At 31.7% G+C, this 19895-nt stretch overlaps 2 protein-coding genes across 2 annotated transcripts; one reads left to right on the top strand and one right to left on the bottom strand.

The window, feature by feature from the left end:
• Positions 1–383: 383 nt before the first annotated feature.
• LOC108460809 (uncharacterized) lies at positions 384–4906 on the top strand. Its single transcript, XM_017760471.2, has 5 exons — positions 384–1576; positions 1810–2588; positions 2668–2757; positions 3139–3903; positions 4296–4906. The coding sequence occupies exons 1-5, from the start codon at positions 1465–1467 to the stop codon at positions 4422–4424; spliced, it is 1875 nt and encodes a 624-aa protein (XP_017615960.1). The 5' UTR covers positions 384–1464; the 3' UTR covers positions 4425–4906.
• A 703-nt stretch (positions 4907–5609) lies between these two features.
• Positions 5610–7620, bottom strand: LOC108459437 (uncharacterized). Its single transcript, XM_017758804.2, has 4 exons — positions 7259–7620; positions 7063–7150; positions 6086–6238; positions 5610–5883 (listed from the first exon to the last, which is right to left on the bottom strand). The coding sequence occupies exons 1-4, from the start codon at positions 7389–7391 to the stop codon at positions 5850–5852; spliced, it is 408 nt and encodes a 135-aa protein (XP_017614293.1). The 5' UTR covers positions 7392–7620; the 3' UTR covers positions 5610–5849.
• Positions 7621–19895: the final 12275 nt, after the last annotated feature.

Below are 19895 nucleotides of genomic sequence, written 5' to 3'. Positions count from 1 at the left end.
ATTTAAAGTTATAAAATTTGTTAAGTATATTAGTACTGAATTTAATTAGACATACATGTAAATTTTAAAATTTTAAAGGAAAAATATTTAAAAGAAGATAAAATAAATTGAAAATTTTGTATGGATAAGTAATATCTAAATATCTTTTTAATGTTTTTATGAGAAAAGTCTATTTATCAAATATTTTTAAAAACACTATTATTTTTTAGATTGTAAAGCATACCCATATGAACAATTAATGATGAAAATATTAAATAAATAGACAAAAACAACCATATGGAATAACATAAATAAATTAAGAGATTATTGAGCATTTATTAATTATCTTATCAATTCTAATCATAAAACATAATAATTTCTCATAAAAATCTTTATCCAAAATTTGAATAAAAATTGATAGAAATAAAAATATAAAAACTACACTTATAAAATAGAATATTTAGAGTTTGAATAAAAAAAAAAATTTGGTTGGAAGAAGAGGTTGATCTTCATATGTTTCGTTCCAGTATCAAAAAAAAAAAATATATAGTAACAAAAATAAATTACGCCTCCATCTTTGCCCTCAAAAAAACAAAACCCTAACTTCAGAAATTGCGGCATTTCCCCTTTATTTCTTCATCACTGTTTTCTATTGTTCCAGTTTTTTTGTTCTTTTATTTCACTGAAACTTTCCGTCGTTGTTTCATCTTATTTTTGTTATTATTTTTTTCTTTCTTTTTGTAATTATTCCTTTTTTTTCCGGGAAAATAAAGAGTGGATTTTAGGGAACGCAAAACGGAGCAATAGCCTGGAATTGAAGCGGAGATTAGGGTTAGTTCTCTCCGTTTTTCTTTGTCAAATGTTTCCCCAAATTTTCTTCTTGCCGTTTGGGTTCAAATCCTAGCAGTTGGGAACTTATAATTAAAATTAAATCTAAGGTTTTTAGTTTTACTCCAAACTTATTTGTTATTTAGGGCTACTTTTTCTTTTTCCTAATATTACTGGTTTATGGGCGTTTAGCATTATTTTGGAATAGTCCTTTTATTGCTTTGTTTTTGCTTAAGTTGTTGATTTAGAAAGAGGGTTGGATCTTCTTTTATGAGAAATATGAGGGCCATTTGAAACTGGAAAAATCAGCAATCTGCAAATCCATCTTTTAATCAAAGATGGAGGAGTAAGGAGTGAGTTAATTAATAGAATATAATCTCCTTATTGTCATTGTATTTGTTTTGGTTGCTATTGCCTCCTAATCGTGTTAAACATATTGTGCTTTTTGATCAAACAACTCCTTTGTCATTTGTCGAGTTTCACCTTAAATCGGCAAAATTATTGGCAAGTTATGGTGGTTTCAATGACAAAGAATAGGGTAAGAGCTTGAGTTTATGTAGGAAGAAAATTCATATGGTGGGTTAGGGTTTGAAGAAGGTTCAAAAAGTGTGTTCTTTTATATTATTAGTTTTCTGATGATCATGTTCGATATCCCTTATGGAAAGAAGTGAACCAGCATTAGTTCCAGAATGGTTGAGAAGTACTGGCCCTGTTACTGGGGGTGGTGGCAATTCAGCCCACCACTTTGCTTCCTCTTCTTTTAATTCAGGTACCCTTTGACGCCTCAACTTCTAGGAATACATTGCATTTCTCATTCCAGTTATACTCCATTACAATGTTACTCTTGGACATGCATGTCTGTTAGATATGCCTTTGGTACACTTTTTGTTTTCTAGGCCATTGTGTTTCTCATTGCATTTATACTAATGTTCTTTTTATAGTTGTCATTGTAGGAATGTTTGTGTATATATAGTAACTGTATTGTTGTTGTTGTTGTATTAGATATTTCTCCACTGGTTCATCATGGAAGACATAGAAACTTTAGGAATATAGGTGATTCTGATTCCCCTCGTTATGCATTTTTGGATCGGGCATCTTCTTTGAATTCACGGAGGAGTTCTAGTAATGGTTCTGCAAAGCATGCTTACAGTAGCTTTAGTAGGAATCACCGTGATAAGGACCGAGAAAGGGATAAAGATAGGTCAAGCTTTGGGGACCATTGGGAGCGTGATTCTTCTGACCCTTTAGAAAGTATCTTTACCAGTAGGGTTGAGAAATCTGGTGTCTCTACCAGTAGAGTTGAGATAGATGCATTGCGGCGTTCTCATTCTATGGTCTCTAGGAAACAGAGTGAGCCTTTGCCTCAAAAGATTGCAGTGGGCTCAGGTGATAGTGGTAATAATAATCATAACAGTGGCAATGGTCTGCTTTCTGGTGGTACTATCGGAAGTAACATCCACAAGGCTGTTTTTGAGAAAGATTTTCCCTCACTTGGAACTGAAGACAGGCAAGCAGGGCCTCAGATAGCTAGAGTATCTTCTCCTGGTTTGAGTTCAGCTTCTCTGAGTTCACCTGCTTGTAATTCAGCTTTAATTGGTGGGGACGGATGGACCTCAGCTTTGGCAGAAATGCCCACCATGGTTGGAAGTAGTAGCACAGGTTCTTTGCCTGCCCCCCTAATTGTTTCTACCTCTGGTTCTGGTGTCCAAAGTGTCACAGTTGGTCTTAATATGGCTGAAGCACTAGCTCAAGCTCCTTCTCGAACCCGTACCGCTCCCCAGGTAAGCTTCTCAGTAACTAACTTCTCATTACATGTATAACCTATATCTTTGATCTAACCAAACATTCTGTTTCAAACAGTTGTCTGTCAAGACCCAAAGACGTGAGGAACTGGCTATTAAGCAATCAAAGCAACTAATACCAGTGACACCTTCGATGCCTAAGGGTTCGGTAAGCCAGTTGCCTTAGGTTTCGGCAAAATCTTGTCTAGTAGCTGCATTAAGTTGTTTTATTCCTATTAAACATGTTTGGTCTCCCTCCCTCTTTCTCTTTCCTTTCCGGGACACTGTCTTTATTCATCTGAGATTGTAGTTGGATGTTTATTTAGAAGCTCAGCTACTATCTTGGAATACTTGTAGCCTTTTTTGACTCTTGTAAGGAGCTTGAGGTTGGTCCATGTTTTTCCATGTCTGAATATTTTTTGCATTTCTCCATAAGGCACAAAACCTAGTAGGTGGTTTACATAAATGCTTTATTACCTGTCTACTTCATGCATAAAAGAACATAGAAATTGCAGGTAATAATTACCTAATTTTCTTGTCCCACTCCCAGATTCTCAATTCAGTGGATAAATCAAAATCCAAACCAGCAGTCAGAGTAAGTGAGATGAATATAGTTGTCAAAAGCGGGCAGCAGCAACCTTCCTGTATTCATCATGGTAATCAATCTCCTCATAGTGGACATGTCAAGTCTGATATGCCAAAGACATCGGGGAAGCTTTTGGTTCTGAAACCAGGATGGGAAAATGGGGTCTCATCTCCTACTCAAAAAGATGTAGCTAGTCCAACAAATGTGAACAACAAAGTTGCAACTAGCCAACATGCTGTTACTCCTGTTACCTCTGCTCCTGCAAGAAATAACAACACAAAGCTTTCTTCTGGGGAGCGCAAAGCAGCTGCCTTGAATCCAATAGCTGGGTTCACTGTGGAAAAGAAACCTTCTTTGGCTCAAACCCAGAGTCGAAATGATTTTTTTAATCTCCTGAAGAAGAAAACGTCAGCAAACACTGCAGCTGGTCTCTCAGACTCAAACCTTCATATTTCATCCACCACGGAGAAATCTGAAGTTACAAAGAATGTTGATAGTCCTTCTATGAATACTCATGCTAATGAGAATGGTTCTGCAGCAACTAGCAATGGTGACACCTGTCAAGAGGCTCAAAGATTTTCTGATGATGGTGAAAAGAATATGAGCTCCTATGCTATGGTTTATCCAGATGAGGAAGAGGCTGCTTTCCTTCGTTCTCTTGGCTGGGAAGAACACTCTGGTGACGATGAAGGTCTTACAGAAGAGGAGATCAATGCTTTTTATCAGGAGGTAAGATATATCTTATAATTTTGTTGCTTTACTTTCACTTTACTGATATAACGGATTCATTCCACAAATTTGCTTTGAAGTTATTATATGACTTGATTCCTGGTATTAATATATCTATTGAACCTTTTAAGTGTATATCGGAAATAATGTCGAGCTGTTATGGTAACGGAACTCTTTTCTTTATTTCCATTGGAATGTTGTTAAGGTTCGGGTATTGTTGTTATATGCTTTCATCTGCAACATGATCCATGTCTACTCAGTTCCTTTCTTTTGTGTAAATTTTGTGTAAAAGTAGTGTGGTTTAAAAAAAAGATGTAAAGTAAGAAGTAAGAACTCTTATAAGATGATTCTTATATGTTTTATGCTTATTTTGTATTGATTTGGTTTTGCAGTACATGAAACTGAGGCCATCACTGCAACTGCGCCATGGTGTGCAACCAAAGCTGGCTCAATCTTTTGCAACTAATTTAGATGGAGCTTCTTCGGAATTGAGCTCGTCTGACTCTGGATCTGAAGCTTGACTCTTCTTTGCCCTTGAATAGTAAAATCCAAAGAAGTTCCAATTTTGATGGCAGATGATTAGTTTTTCTTCTTTTTTTTTTACCCACCTTTGTTTTTGATGTCTTCTGGTTGAAAGAAAGCTGATGAGTGGAGTTGGGTATGGAAGGTGGTGGATTTAGGGTTTTGAGAGGGTGCATTTTGCAAATAGTACAATAAGTCCTGCTCACTTATAACAAGAGAATTCTTTAGGGTTTTTCTAAGGTTGATGGAATAGGGAAAAGATTTGATTTGGGGCTATTTTGTCTGTGCAGTGGGAAGATGATGATGATGGAAAGAAGCAGCTTTTAGGGTTATTTTCCTCCTTTTCCTTCCTTTTTTTTCCTTTCAAGAAGGCTCAATCAATGTTACAGGCAAAAATATCTTATTGTTGGTTTTTGGTCAATTGTTTGGAAAGGAAAAAGAAGGGAAATCAAAAAAAGTTCCATTTTTAGTTTAGCCTAAATTTCCATATGTTGTTTTCTTTCTTGCATGTCTTAGTAGCCTCGTAACTTGTAGGAAACTGTACATTTTTTTTTTCAAGCCCCAAAAAGGTTTTCCTGCTCATATTTCAGTACCACAACCAATAACTGCGAAAAGTTACTTTTGTCCCTTCAATTCTACAAAAAAATATTTTAACCCTATTTAATTTTTTGTCCTTAGCTGCTATTATTTGTTAAATCAGTCAGTCAAAATAAATGTAATGTGTAATGTGGTGTAATTTTAATAATTAATTAATTTTTTAAAATTTAAAATTTATTAAAAATATTTTTATAATTTTAATTTGCAAAATAACTTTCTGAATTTTTAAAATTTTAGAAGATTAGTTAATTGCAGCCCATGTTAATAAAATTAATTAAAATTTTTAATTATTTTGAGATTATTTGATAAATAATACAAATTTAAAGGTTAAAAAGACAATAGCTCAAATGGCGGGTATGACTTTTTTAAGTTAAAAGATTATGCTAAAATAGATACCCAAATTATTAACTAAGTACAAATTACAAATTACATGGAAGTTGTATGTTTGGATAGAAGAATTACAATAACTTAGAAAAGTAATTTGCACTTGTGGGCATCGAGCAATCTGAGTTGAGCATTTCACCTTTAAAAATGTGAACTACAAAACTCTATCCTATCCAAACTGATCGAAAACCAAGCTGAGTGTATTCACAAAAGCAGGTGGTTGAAAATTAGACTTGAAAAAGCATCATCACACAAATATCCAAAAGGGAAGAGGATCAATCCTTCTTTCATAATCAAACTCATGACAGTAGAATACAATATTTATGAAAGTGAAACAATTTTCTAACCATCTTAAACCATTGATTAATTACAAAGGATACATTCTACGTTGCCTGTTCCAGGCTCCAAACTGTAAACACCGGATTAGGTTGGATATATATGTGTTATTCTGAGTGACAAGTCCAATATATCAGCCCACTGCAGTCAGAGATTCAATGAAATCAGAGGATTTCTTCTAGGATGACTAAGGCAGTATATGTATGGATTGACTATTTCTGTCTCATTCTCATATAGGTACAACACACAAGATTGATATTCATTTTCCGATTGAAATAATTACAGAAATTAACCTAACATGATATGGATGATAGCTGCAATTCCAAATACGGAAAACATTTACCTGATTAAGACAAACACACACTGTAAGATGCCTGCAGTACCAGTCCACACTGAAGGACCAGATTTCACTAGTGAGTCTTGTATCAAGAGGCCAACTGAAGCAGCTAGTGAGACAAAGGATACAACATAAGCAAAGAAGAGCCAGAGCTTCAACCTGTTGTAATCACGGATTAGCATCCATTAGCCCAAAACAAGCAATCTTATAGCAATTCTCATAAAAGGAATCTAGAGTTAGAATATATAGCAGAACATTTACTAGGATGGTCAGCAGATTCGTTGGGACATCTAGAAATGTGCCACATAAACAATCTTAATATAAGCAATAAACACAATTACATGAACACCAAGGCGCATGGCAAGAAAACAAAACAAGATAGAATGTGCATCAAAAGCATAAACACCATTAGCAATTCCCAATTGCTTTAATTCAAATAAAGCCCTAGTACCAAATCCAGAATTCTAATCTCTACAAGTGCCGATGAATAGATCAGCTTATTAAGTACCACTAAACACAAGGATGAACAGGACAAACCATGCATAACGCATATTGTTAGCCGATATAACACCCTCACCCTCACCCTCAGATAATGGCATCAATACATGGTGCAAACTTCTTTACATATACTACTGAAAATTTTCAAGTCATAAAGAAACGATTATTGTCAGGCTTATGATTGAATCCGAAGAAATATGCTTATGGAATTCGGAGTTCAAAAGTAATCATTACAAAATCAATAAACCTCGTTTCAAGTAGCCATATGAACAAAAGCAACTCAATTTCACCAGAAAGTATCACAACTCAGAGCAAATAGTAAAACCCTAACTAAGTACTTAACTTTCAAAACACTGGCAAAATTATTATAATTTTAGCAAAATTCAGTAATAGAATGTATAATCAAACTCTGTAGAGCATATGGAAGGCAACTTCTCGGGGAAAAAAGCTTCAATTAAAATAGGTAAGGAAAAGAAATAGCTAACCTCCACTCGCCTTCATCATAAGGAGAGTAATCAATATCCTCTTTCCTAACGCAATTGAACATCAAAGCCGCGATAGAAGCAAATATTCCTAAATAAATAAATAATAATAATGATGAGCCATATAAACATTGATAATAAGAAATTAGAAAGGAAGCTGATAAATTAATGGAAGAAAAAAAGGTGAAACACGATGTACCAGGTAAATAGTGGATGAAAGAGACATTGACGGAGCTGCATACGACGGCGTCGATCCAAAACCACCAGCCGGCACCGAACACTGCGCCAGCGACGCCGGGACCGAAGATCGCCCACAGTTCCCCTAACTCCATTTGATTGATTGTTCTCCGATCTAATTAATTGACTAATAATTGACAAGGAACAAAAAGGAAAGAGAGAAAACTGTACAGCTAATATTCTGAACATTATTTTCCACTCTTATCGAGTTGTAGGCCACCAGCCCGATCGGGAAATCCGAGAAAGAGTTTGAGTAAAATATAAGATCTGTTTAGAAAATGAGTTGAGCTTTGGTAAAGTTTTTTGCTGAGGTTCAGCCCAATTCTGCCTGAATTTGTAATAAAAAAATCTTATTGTTTTGTTACTGTTTTTCATTTTTTATTATTTTCTCATTTTTACTATTGTTATGCTAACATTTCACTATTATATTATTTTAGTGTTATTTAATTATAAATATTTTCTTAATTTGTTTTTAATTTATAAGGAAATATTTATTTTAATATTTTAGTATTTGGTGTATTATATTTTTAATTTTTTATATATAAAAAAAAGAAAATTAATATGGTTGGGCTCGAGTTTTAGCCTTTTTTATCCAAGCTAAGTTTGGACAAAATTTTAGGCTATTTTTCGGGCAGGCCTGAGCCTATCTCAAGCCTATCAATCAAGCCTAAAATTTTGTTAAGGCCTAACCCTAACTTGACCCGATCCATGGACAACTCTACTTATAACTCCATTTTGTTGATGTGTATATTTATGAAAACTTTTATTTCATCTAAAAATAAATGTATTAAACCTAAATTACACTCAATATTACTAAATTATTAATAAATTTATACTTTGATTATTTAATTTTAAAAGATACAATTGATAATTGAACCATTTGAAAATTATAAGTTGGTCACTATCCCATTATGTTCCTAACCAATGTTAGATGTGGGGATGAGTCAGTTTACACTTTGGTCACTCTTGTATTAGTAAGTTTACAATTTGGTCAATTAAATATTAGTAAAATTATAATTTGGTCACTTGACTATTAGCAAATTTACAAGTCATTCTGAGTGTTATTTAGTGACCAAATTGTAAACATACTAATAGTTGAGTTACCAATTTCTAAACTTACTAATAGTTGAGTGACCAAATTGTAAACTTACCCATCCCCACATCTAATAACCATTAGGAACTTAACAGGTGACCAACTTGTAATCTTCGTATAATTTAGTAACTAATTTGAATATTTTTTAAGTTGAGTAACTAAAGTGTAAACTTAGTAATAGTTTAGTTATCTTGGATGTAGTTTACCTAAGTACTAATTTAGATCATGCTAGCAAATTAGTATTTATCAAAGGGTAAACTACACAGATAGTCACCGAACTATAAAAAATTCTCATTTTAGGCACCGAAAAAAAAAGTTTACAATTTAGGCACTCACATTACATAGTTTGTTCATTTTTGTCACTCTCTTTAAAAACTCTAATGATAAATTATTTCTAAAATTTTGATTTTCCACATAATATAAGTAAAATAAAAACTTATTGTTTTAGTCCTCACTCTTTTAATATAAATGAGGTTTAATCTTACTTTAAAAAATAAATTTTAACCATAATTTAAAAAAAAAAAATTCTCTTTCACATCCCCAATTTTCCATGACCAAAAATAAAAAACTCAAATCTTTAGATTTCTCTTTTTGTGATTTGTTTTATCCAACTTGGCTATTGCTAGATCTGAATGAGTCGGGTCACCCGTCCAAGCCCGAAAGCCCGCTTGAAAAGTGGAAGGGTTTGAGTCAAAATATAGATCTGAAAAATAGGTTTGGACAAAATGATAAGGTTCATTTTCTAAATGGGTCGAGACTCAGGTAGGATTTTTTTTCCTAGGCTCGACCCTGCCCAAATCAGTCTTAACTTTCTTTTTTGTTACTGTTTTGCTGCCATTTTGCTATTATATTGCTACTATTTTGTTGTTATTGTTTGGATATTGTATAACTCTTATTTTATTGTTAATTTTGCTACTATTTTAGAGGTATTTAATTATTGCGTTGTAATTATTTTATTGTTATTTAAGTATAAAGATATATTTTCAATTTGTTAGGAAGAAGAAAAATAAAGTGTAAACTTTCTCATATTTTATATTCCTTTTTGCTTCCTTTTTTAGTTTTCCCTTCTAAATGGTAAAAAATAAAGAAGTTTTGATAGAAGAAAAAAACCACATTCAAACAATTGAAAAAAAAAAAAGCCCCAGCCAAATAACACAATATTCTTGGTCTGTTATTCCCCTTCATGGATCAGATTCAACAAGTTAGACATAACCCATAACCAACAACAATCAAGACCAAAATAGAAATGGTTTCTTGAATTGCATATAAATTGGAGAGAACCCAAAACTTCAATTGCAAATCCTCGATGATTTTTTTTTTTTAAAGCTAAAACAAAAATCAATGAAAAAATTGGGTTTTCTCAAAGGAAGAGAAATTAAGAAAAATTGAAGGTAAAAAAATTGAATACTTCTTTTGGGTTGATCTGATTTCTGTAGAGCTTATTGTGGATAAAGATTGTGTTTGAGTTCACTATTTATTAGTTCATCCTATCGTTCTTTCTTATCTAAGCATAGAGTTGTCATTTTTTGTATTGTGTATTTCCTCAATGCATTAATAAATCTCATATTACTTTTCAAAAGAAAAAAAATCAAGTTGAGATCTAAGAGAAAGAAGAAGATGGGAAATAATAAAATGTTTTTTTTATTATCAAATTCTAAGTTAACATTTGAGGAGGAAGATGGGGTTTGGATTTCTGGAGTTTTTCAACTATTTAATTATAATTTTTTTTTATTTTGGTTGATAATTAGTATTGAACAAATTATATTTTAATCATTTAAAGTAGTATGCAACACTTACGGTGTGGTAAATTGTGCCATGTGAAATTTAATGATTGGTCCATGTATAGGAAAATGTCATTCAGATTTTCATTAGAGTTTTTAATAGGAGTGACCAAAATGAGCGAATTATATAATATGGGTGTCTAAATTGCAAATTTTTATTTTAGGTACCTAAAATGTAAATTTTTATTGTTAAGTGACTACCTATGTAGTTTACCCTTTATCAAAATGAATCTTTATAATATTCAAAATTAAAAAATAAATTAAATAAGGAGTGCAATATTCAATGTTTTTATTTCCTCACTTTTAAATAGTACATATATTAAATTATTTCATTTAAAATTGAAAGTGATTAAATTACTTTTGATAACATCGTTAACCAATTGTTCTTCTTTGCTCTTGTATCATTAATATAGGCACTAATTTACTCCATTTATCTTGGAAGGGATTAAATTGTGATAAGAGTAAGATAGGAGTTTTACAATGGCGAACTTGAACATAATTTTTTAATACTCCAAGCCTCCAATTATGGTTGAATTAATTTTACATCATTATTTATTGTACATATAATTTTACAATAGAGATAAATATTAAATTTATACATGAACTTTGTTTTATTGTGTAATTTGATATATGAGCTTTGATTTGATGTAATTATACACGTCAATTTTAAATTGTGGTTCATATGTATACATGGAATTTAGATTTTGATTCAATTGTACACATTTAAATAAATAAATAAATACATTTATTTTTATATTGAATTAATATAATAATTTATGTGTGTAATATATCAACATAAAATGGTACTAATTTGATAATGTAGTTAGTGATTTCTGAAAGTTGAATCAAATTAAAATTTAATGTATAAAATAGTACAAAATCAAAGTTCATGTATAAATTTGATATTATCCCTTTACAATACAAACAATAAACTAATTGAAATATATCATAGAAACGTAGTAATAAACTATATTATATGATTTCGAAATTTTAATTATGATTAGAACTAATGCAAAAAATAATTAATTACCAATAAAAGAAAGTTATATCAAATACTCATCACAGTAAAAGTAAATGTGATTTTGAGGAGGAGGAGGAGGAGGAGGAGGAGGAGGAGGAGGATATATTATGTTCCAAACAAATATCTTAGGTTAACATGTTTGTGATTCAATATGAAATATGTAATTAAAAGTTAGGATATGTTATTTTTCTATTTTGAATTTGCAATACGTCTTGTGGTATGAATATGTATATTATGTTTTTCTAAAAAAAAATTACTATTTATATATTTACAATTTGATGAAATTCTAATTTAATTTAATATCATATATAGTAATTATATACAAGATGAGAAACAGTTGCAATTTTCAATTTTAAAGGCCAAATTAATTATATCGATATTGTGTAGTCTTCAAGTAGCAATATTCAATTAACATGACGTTAAAAAAATCACGTTAAAGAAGATGAAGTTAAAAATAGGTAAAAAATCAAAGCTTAAGTTGATTCTTTGAAGTATGGATATATTATGTGTCACAATCCAATAAGATATCTTGCAGTTACCATTGAACATGATAATGATGTACAAATCATGATTGCAATACGTGAATCAAATGATAATGCAACAGTCGAGCTTGACGATTGTAATGACCCGACTTTTGTTGGTGCCAAAAAATGCGATTTCGAAACTCTATTTTTATAAACCAAATCTGTAAATTTAAAATAAGAATATTTACAGAGATAATATGAAAATATATTAAAAATCGGTTAAGCAATTTAATTGAAAAATCGTTGATTAAAGTTTAGGGACTAAATTGTAAAAATCTAATCGCTATTGAATTGTAATTTAGAAAATGCTTAAGGACCTAGATAATAATTATCCAAAGGACTAAAATGATTAATTAACCAATTATAAATAGAAGATAGTGGAGTATGATGATGACGATGGCCATTAAGTATATGTAATTATAATTAAAGAATAAAAATAATGTTAATTAATGGCATAATCATGATTAGTTAAATCTATCTATTCCTTGATCAAAGTATAAAAAACAAAATTATCGGAATGAAAGATAAAATAAAAAACAAAATTATTGGAATGAAAGATAAAAACATATAATCTTCTTCATTCCAGCCGTTCAAGCTAAAGGAGAAAACCTTGTTTCGATTTCAAGTTTTAGTTCAAAATTAGTCAACGTAAACAAGCAATTTCTTTGAATTTTTTGCATATTCTAATCATGGGAGCTTTATTTAGCTAGCCCATGTATCAGTTTATTCAATTTTTAAATGTTTAACAAGTTTCCATTAGAGAAAGATTAATGAATTAGGTTTGAATTTATTAGAGATTATTAGATAGTGAACTTAGATTATGTTAAGGACTAAGTTAGAAATTAAGTATGTTTTTAGATAACTTTGTAACATTAGAGACTAAATTGAATAAATTGAAAATTTTCATGAAATTATGCTATAAATAGAAAATATAAGGCCCTTAATTAAAGGATGTAAAATCAAAATTTGATTCAATGTTAAATATGAAAAAATATGAGTATCCTAGTATAGGGACTAAAATGAATAAAATGCAAAATATATTGGTTATGTATTTTAATGTGATTAAGATGTGAATTGGGATTGTTTTATAATTGAATTATTGAACTTAGCTAAAGTCGACGCTAGGTCATTTCGAGGAAAAAGAAAAGCGAGAATCGTAAACGTGTGATCGATCATAATTTGATATGTCAAATTAGGCTTTCTCAAGTACTTAATGAGCTTGTTTTCAAATAGTTTTCGAGCCTTTTTAATTTTTTATCTATCTTAGATTTTAGTGTTAATGATAGCTTTATTTATATCTTACCTCTTTTGAGACTCAATTTGGCAAAACTATATCATTAAGAGTCTAATGATTGATTTGAGCTTGTGTAGGGAGATGATTAAGGCCAAACATCAAAGAGGACCCCAATTGTTGTAGGGATCGCGACACTAGTGCAAGTGTGTCTCAACACTGACCCTCCATCACCTCAAGGAAATTAACTTAAAAAAAAACCCAACTCGGAGCAACCTGTCGTTGAAGTCGCGACACTAAGCATGTTATGTCATGACACTAATCCTCAAAGTCACAACTACAAACCCTCGAGGTCACAAATCCAAGAAAATTTTTGAAATGAAGAAACCCAATGGCTATTATCATCGAGGTTACAACACCAGCAAGGTTGTGTCGCGACACCAAGTGCCCCCAAGTCAAGCTTGTGCCCACTTCTACGAATGCCACGACACTAAAGCTTGGGTGTTGCGACTTTGAAGTTTGACAGGTGAAGAATTGCAAAGGCGATTTTGTGTCCAAGTAAAAGCTTAACTCACTTTTCATTTAAAGGGCATTATTGTCAACATTAAGTCAAAAACTTTTTACCTATAAATACCACCTTATACCAACTATTTAAGTGGTTAGGCTACTGTAGAAAATGAGGTTAGGCATTAGATAAGTTTTACTCTTTTTTTCTTAGTTTAGGTTTTCATTTTTCTTTGCTTTTCTTTTCTTTTTGATGTAGCATTTTTGTTTCTTATTTTTTTTTTGGGGAACCTTGTGGATGGAGATGGATTAAACTCTGGTGCTTTATATAATTTTTATCTATTAATGAGCATGTTCTCAACCCTTATCTTTTATATTTTATGCCTACCTTGTGTTTGTTAAAATACTTGTGTGGAGTTTAAGTTTAATCATGTACTAAATCGTTTTATTGGTTGATTGATAAGCGGGTACTTAACTAAGTTATTATCTATGCATTGATTCGTTGTTTGTTCAAGTGTATTAAATTACATATTAAACTAGAATTGATACCTCCAGTGGAGGATTTAGATAGACGAGACCGAGAGGAAACCCTATCATGTAAGATTTTGATACATTTGTACCAAATAGTAAGACCAATGTGAGATCTATATGCCTAAATGAGACCAAGAGGAGAGCTTAGGTGATATCTTTTAGTTTAGGATGAAATCAAAAGGAGATTCCTAACTAAGAGTGGCAAATAATATAATCATCATAAGTTTATTAGCTTAGTTAGTAATCCATAAATCATTCGACCATCATTTCAATCAATTTGCATTATTTCTAGTAAAAAGGAAGAAAGCTAGTTTGGTATTTTTATTTGTTAATTTAGATATAGCTTAATCTTATTTTATTGGTTGCAATAATAATTTCCAACTCAACTAGATTTGTAATTGTTTAACTCATAATTAATTTGATAAATACATTTACCAATTTGACAATACATTGGGTTCGATCCTTAGAATACTCGAAGTGTTCCATTTTAACATGACCCCAGCACGTATGTGTGTTAAAACAAATGTTTTTAGAAAACTATTTTCGAAGAGCGGTTTTACAAGTGTACAGTGTCAGTTGTAAAATTTGTAGTTCCGATGGAACACGGAGTGTTCCAAGGGGTCAAACCCAAGGGAAGAGGCAATTGAGCAATTCTTAGATAAGTGCATACAAAGAAGGAGTCTAAAAAACTAATTTCTAAAATTACGACAAATCATACAATGAAGAGTGATTATGCTAATTATCTATTAACTACCTAAAGGACTAAATCGTAAAGGATGCAAAGTTCTGAAATTCACAAATAACTAACAAACGGTGGTTGGTTGAATTCGAGGTGGTTCACTAATCATTTAATTAAGGTTCTAAATTACTTAAACTCCTAAAGTGGTTCCGTTTTACCTCTCGATCTCACCGGCTAACTGGGGACTAAAGAATTAGTGCTCAACAAAATCTCCTCTCGGTTTCATTTGCCTAAATATTCCCTTAGGATCGTAAATCCTAAGTTTTTAGGCTCATTCAATTTAGTCTAATTTGTTACAATTTAGTCCCTTAACCTAAAATTAGATTACCCAAATCTCCATTAACCAACCCCCTTGGAAGTTTAGTTACTCATGACAAAAACTAAACAAACAAGCATAAAAGTAATAACCATGGTAGTCATTAAAGGAAAGCTCAAGAAAAATAAAAAACTTGGGATTTTTAATGAAGAAAACTTAAAAGCAAAGTAAAGATAAACATCTAACAGAAAAATAAGAAACAAAGAACATAAAAGGTTAAAACTTTAAGAACTAAAACTAAAGAAAACTGAAAATGCATTAAACAAAGATGAAAGTGTCAATACAAGTAAAGTAAATAGACTGAAAGTGTTAACCCTAGCTACAATAATAACTTACTTAACTAAAACTAAGAACAACAAGAACAAGAAGAAAATTACAGAAATCTTAAATCTACAGCTAAGGAAGAAGATGGAAAATATGAAACCCTAGAAAAAAGAAGAAGAGAAAACTAAGAGAAAACCTAAGAAAACTAAAGCAAAAACTATCTTAAGTGTTGTCTCTTCTCTCCTCAACCAATTTTAGCTAATTTAACAGTAATTTATGACCTAAAATTGTGACCAAAATGCCCTTGAACAGGCCTCCTTTGATTGGTGCTTCAGTTGGACAAACATTGCCACTGGTGTCAATTTTTGTCCCTTAACAACAATGATATCATGATACCCAGGGTTGGATATTGTGATATTGTCGTAAATCTTGAAATGGAGTGCCTTGTCACTTGGATGTCGCGATACTTAGGAAGGATATCGCGAATCCACTGTAGCTTGCCTTAATCCCTGGACTAATAAGGGTATCGCAATTCCAATGCTTCAATGGCGTGATACCCCTTATTTGGTGATGTTTTTACATGATTTTGGGCCTCTAGTAAGTACCTACAACACTAAATAGAGAGTTAGGGCCCCCAATGGCATAATTAGCCAATTTGGGTCTAAAAATGATTAAAATAAGGCATTTACACTTATTCAATTGAAAATCTAAAAACTTAAAAAAAAACTATGAAAAAGGCACGAAATTACTCGAGAACTAGCTCCTTAAGTATAATGGGGAAGCCTAATTTGACATATCAAATTAAAACAACTGACCTGTCAAACTTACAGTTAAGCCGCCTTAATTCTTGATATTTTGTGTTAATTCTCTTCTCAACATTCGTACGTTGTGGCGCGATCAAGTTGTTGATGCCATTGTCAGGGATTGTAACGGTGTAAATGTGTAGTCAAGTTTGTTGCTTTCGGGACAATATTAGTCAAAATACAAGGAAATTAGATAGTGCTTTTTTATTTCATTGTATAATGTTTTTTTTTGTGTTTTTATTTTAATTTTCCTTGTTGAAGATTTAGCTTAATCATATTTAATAGCAATAGATATAAGTGGTTGGGTGACCAATATGACTATGATGAGCAGTTGAGTTTGGCGAATGGAGATTCAATGAGCCATTGGAGTTATCATGGTGATTATAGAAGGAATGAATATTTATATGAGTATCCTCATAGATCGTATGGGTATACGGATAATGCGGCAACCCCGAGTGGTCGACTAATTATCCAAAGCAAGATTTATATTCTCAATATTACTATCCAAAAAGTAATATGGAGAGTGACAAAGTACATGGAAAACCCATCTTTTGCTACAAGGGTTGGAATGTTGGAGGAGCATGTCTTCGTGCCAAGTTACTATGTCCTCCATGTCCAATATGTTAAAGCAAATATTAGGAGTCATCTAACATTGAGCTGTAATGAACACTCTGATGGAAAAGGTTGAGCATGATATTCTTGAGCCAAAAGATGATGACCATTCTACCATTATTGAGCATGATGAGTTGAACATAGGTGTTCAACAATAATTTAGAGTTGGAGATTGTGACGAGGTCATGAGAAATGAAGATGGTTCCTTTTTTTATTAACATAGGAGTGGGAGTAGAGTTAGACATTGAAGATGAGCTTACACTAGAACTAAGTGAAGAAGTGGAGGAGCCAACACACATTCCAATCATTTTTGTAGAGGAGCCAACCTACAAACTTATTGAATATATCTATTTCTAGTTAGCTCAAGTATCTGCAGCTTATTGCGACATCAAGTTTGTATACTGCATATTCATATATGACCAGAGTCATATAATTGAAAAATATAATTCAATTATGATCTAAATTAGAGTCACTATTAAATGAAAATCTCATCGGACGATTAGGGGAAACTACCGATGACCAGAGGATGAGGAAATTGAGAAACCTATTGAAGTTGGTGTTGAAGAACACACAATAGTTCCAAAAGAAGTTTTTGTGTCTTTCGTCATATCAACGTCCTTCTTGTATGCACGAAATTGAAATTGATGTGATGAGAGCGCTTGAGTTTCCAAAATATCTGCATATCACTCTAGGATACTGTCGTAACCATTTTTTTGAAAAAACGGGAATCGACTTAGATTTTTGGAAATGAAAACGAATAGAGGAGTCGCCACCAATCTTTTTTGATGAGGTGTGATCAGATCACCTTAAACTAATCATTTTAATAAAAGTTAAGATTTACTAAAACGATAATTTTTGGTCTACGAAAATCAGAAAATGAGTTCGGGAGTCGGTTACATTACGAGGAAGGATTAGCACCCTCGATACGCCCAAAATTGGTACCTAGTTGATTAATTAGTGTCTTAGTGTCGAAAATTTGAAAACTTGAAAGAATTTAAAATACGATCCCTCTTTGTAAAGAAAATGCTCAAATGTTAAAGACCTTCTCATCTCACAATATAAAATGTCACATCCAGTAAGTTAGGACACGACATCTTGAATTTTCGAGAGTGAGCTTTCCTTTTATATAAAAATTCGTGTATTTCAAAAGGTTATTCAGTTAGTTAAGGTGAACAAGGAAAATCGAAACCCAGAAGTTAGGCACGTTTCCTCAATTTCCAACACCAAATATTGCCTTTACTTGCAAAAATCTTATTTCGAGGTAACAAAATGCCATACCCGGTAAGTTAGGGCACAACACCTCGTATCTCCGAGGATAAGCATTTTTCAAAACTCATGTCACGATTTAAAAGAGTATTCCGTTATTTAGGTTAAAGGAGAAAAATCAAACCCAGAAGTTAGGGCACGATTGTCTCAATTACCAAATACTGAATATTACTTTATGAAAGAATTATTATTGGGTTGGATATAATGATAATAATAATATTAAAGTAAAGTAAATAATAATACTATATATAAATATATATATATATATATATATATAATAGAAATACACACTACTATATAATAATAATAAATATAGAAATACAAAAAGAAAATATAATAAAAATATTAAATTAAAGTAATAAAAAACAATACTATATATAAATATATATATACATAAAAATATACACTAATATATAATAATAATAGTAATAGCAAAAATAATGAAAATATGAGTAATATTAATAATATATTAGAATACAAAAGTAAAGTAATAATAATAGGTGATAATAATAATAATAATACAAACAATAATACATATATATATATATAATAATAGTAGTCGAAATAAAAATAATAGAAGTAACAATAATGATAGTAATAATATAAATAAATATGGAGAGGGTATATATAATATAATAATAATATAAATAATAATATATACATGAGAAATAATAATAATAGTATAAATAATAGTAAAAATAATAAAAATAATAATAAAGCTCTCAACTCTCTCCCTCTTTCCCCATTCCGGCCATGGTCCCATTCAAGACTAGTCTTGGGATTTGGCCGTCTGCTTTTTTTTCATTGTCATTACCATCGTATGCTGTGTAATAAATTTAAAAATGTATTATTTTTTGTTTTCTTTTTTATTTTTATATCTAAATATATGTATACTATTTTTGAAAGAAAAGAAAAAAAGGAAAAATGTTTATATGTACAAAAAAAAGTGAAAATAAAAAGGAAAAAAGAAATAAAAACCTTAACGCGTTTGAATCTTTTCTTCTTTAATACTCACTTTTTTTATTTCAGATTTGCTTGCAAACCTTTTGCTTTTACATTCTTCTCTTTTTTTTGTATCAAAAAAACCTTTCAAAAATACAATTCTTTCCTCCTCCTTTTTCTACAATGGACTTTTGGTTTTGCTTTTATAGCCATCTTACATACATTTCTTATCATTCTATGTCTCTTCTCCATTTGATGGTGTAGGTGCAAGTGGGAGACAAGGTGGTGGAGTAGGTGCAAGTGGGAGGCAAAGTGGTGGTTTTGTCTTTTTTTTTTTAAAAAAAAAAAGTTTAGGTTGTATTGGGCTAGGGTTTTTATTATTTGGGCTTAGTTTTGGGTCTGATTTTGTAATTGGGTTTGTGAATTGGGTAGGATTTAGATTTGATTTTAATTTGTTGGGCCGGGCAAATTTGGGTCTTACAGCTGCCCCTCTTTGCTTTGTTAACAGGAATAGAGCAAAGACTATAAAAAGACCAATTTTGCCCGGGCTCACCGAGTCTTGAGTTCTTGATCCTTGATCTTCTTTAAATGGCCTCTTGACGGCTTCAATCTGCTTCACTGCAACTTCGGGGAGATAAGTCTTGCTATTTTAACCCGCTCTACTGCAACTTCCGGGAGATAAGGTTTGTTTTGATCTTCTTCCGCTGAAACTTCAAGGAGATCTGCTGTGGCTTTTAGCCTCTCCAACGCCAATTCAGGAAGGAGAAATCCACTGAAACTTCAAGGAGATCTGTCGTGGCTTTTAGCCGCTCCAACGCCATTTCAGGAAGAAGAGGTTCACTGAAACTTCAAGGAGATCTACTGTGGCTTTTAACCGCTCCAATGCCATTTTAGGGAAAAAAGTTCCGCTGAAACTTCAAGGAGATCTATTGTGGCTTTTAGCCGCTCCAACGCCATTTCAGGGAAAAGAGA

Source organism: Gossypium arboreum, chromosome 3 (genome assembly GCF_025698485.1).
Source record: "Gossypium arboreum isolate Shixiya-1 chromosome 3, ASM2569848v2, whole genome shotgun sequence".
In the NCBI taxonomy this organism is placed as follows: Eukaryota; Viridiplantae; Streptophyta; class Magnoliopsida; order Malvales; family Malvaceae; genus Gossypium; species Gossypium arboreum.
The sequence above is the reverse complement of the archived record's forward strand: the minus strand, read 5'-3'. Positions and strand labels throughout refer to the sequence as shown.

Coding starts and splice junctions, on each gene's coding strand:
- LOC108460809 (XM_017760471.2), top strand. CDS start 1,465: ATGGAAAGAAGTGAACCAGCATTAGTTCCAGAATGGTTGAGAAGTACT. Junction 1,577..1,809: donor TTCCTCTTCTTTTAATTCAG/GTACCCTTTGAC, acceptor TTGTTGTATTAG/ATATTTCTCCACTGGTTCAT. Junction 3,904..4,295: donor TCAATGCTTTTTATCAGGAG/GTAAGATATATC, acceptor TTGGTTTTGCAG/TACATGAAACTGAGGCCATC.
- LOC108459437 (XM_017758804.2), bottom strand. CDS start 7,391: ATGGAGTTAGGGGAACTGTGGGCGATCTTCGGTCCCGGCGTCGCTGGC. Junction 6,239..7,062: donor TATGATGAAGGCGAGTGGAG/GTTAGCTATTTC, acceptor TGATTACAACAG/GTTGAAGCTCTGGCTCTTCT. Junction 5,884..6,085: donor TGTGTGTTTGTCTTAATCAG/GTAAATGTTTTC, acceptor CTCTGACTGCAG/TGGGCTGATATATTGGACTT.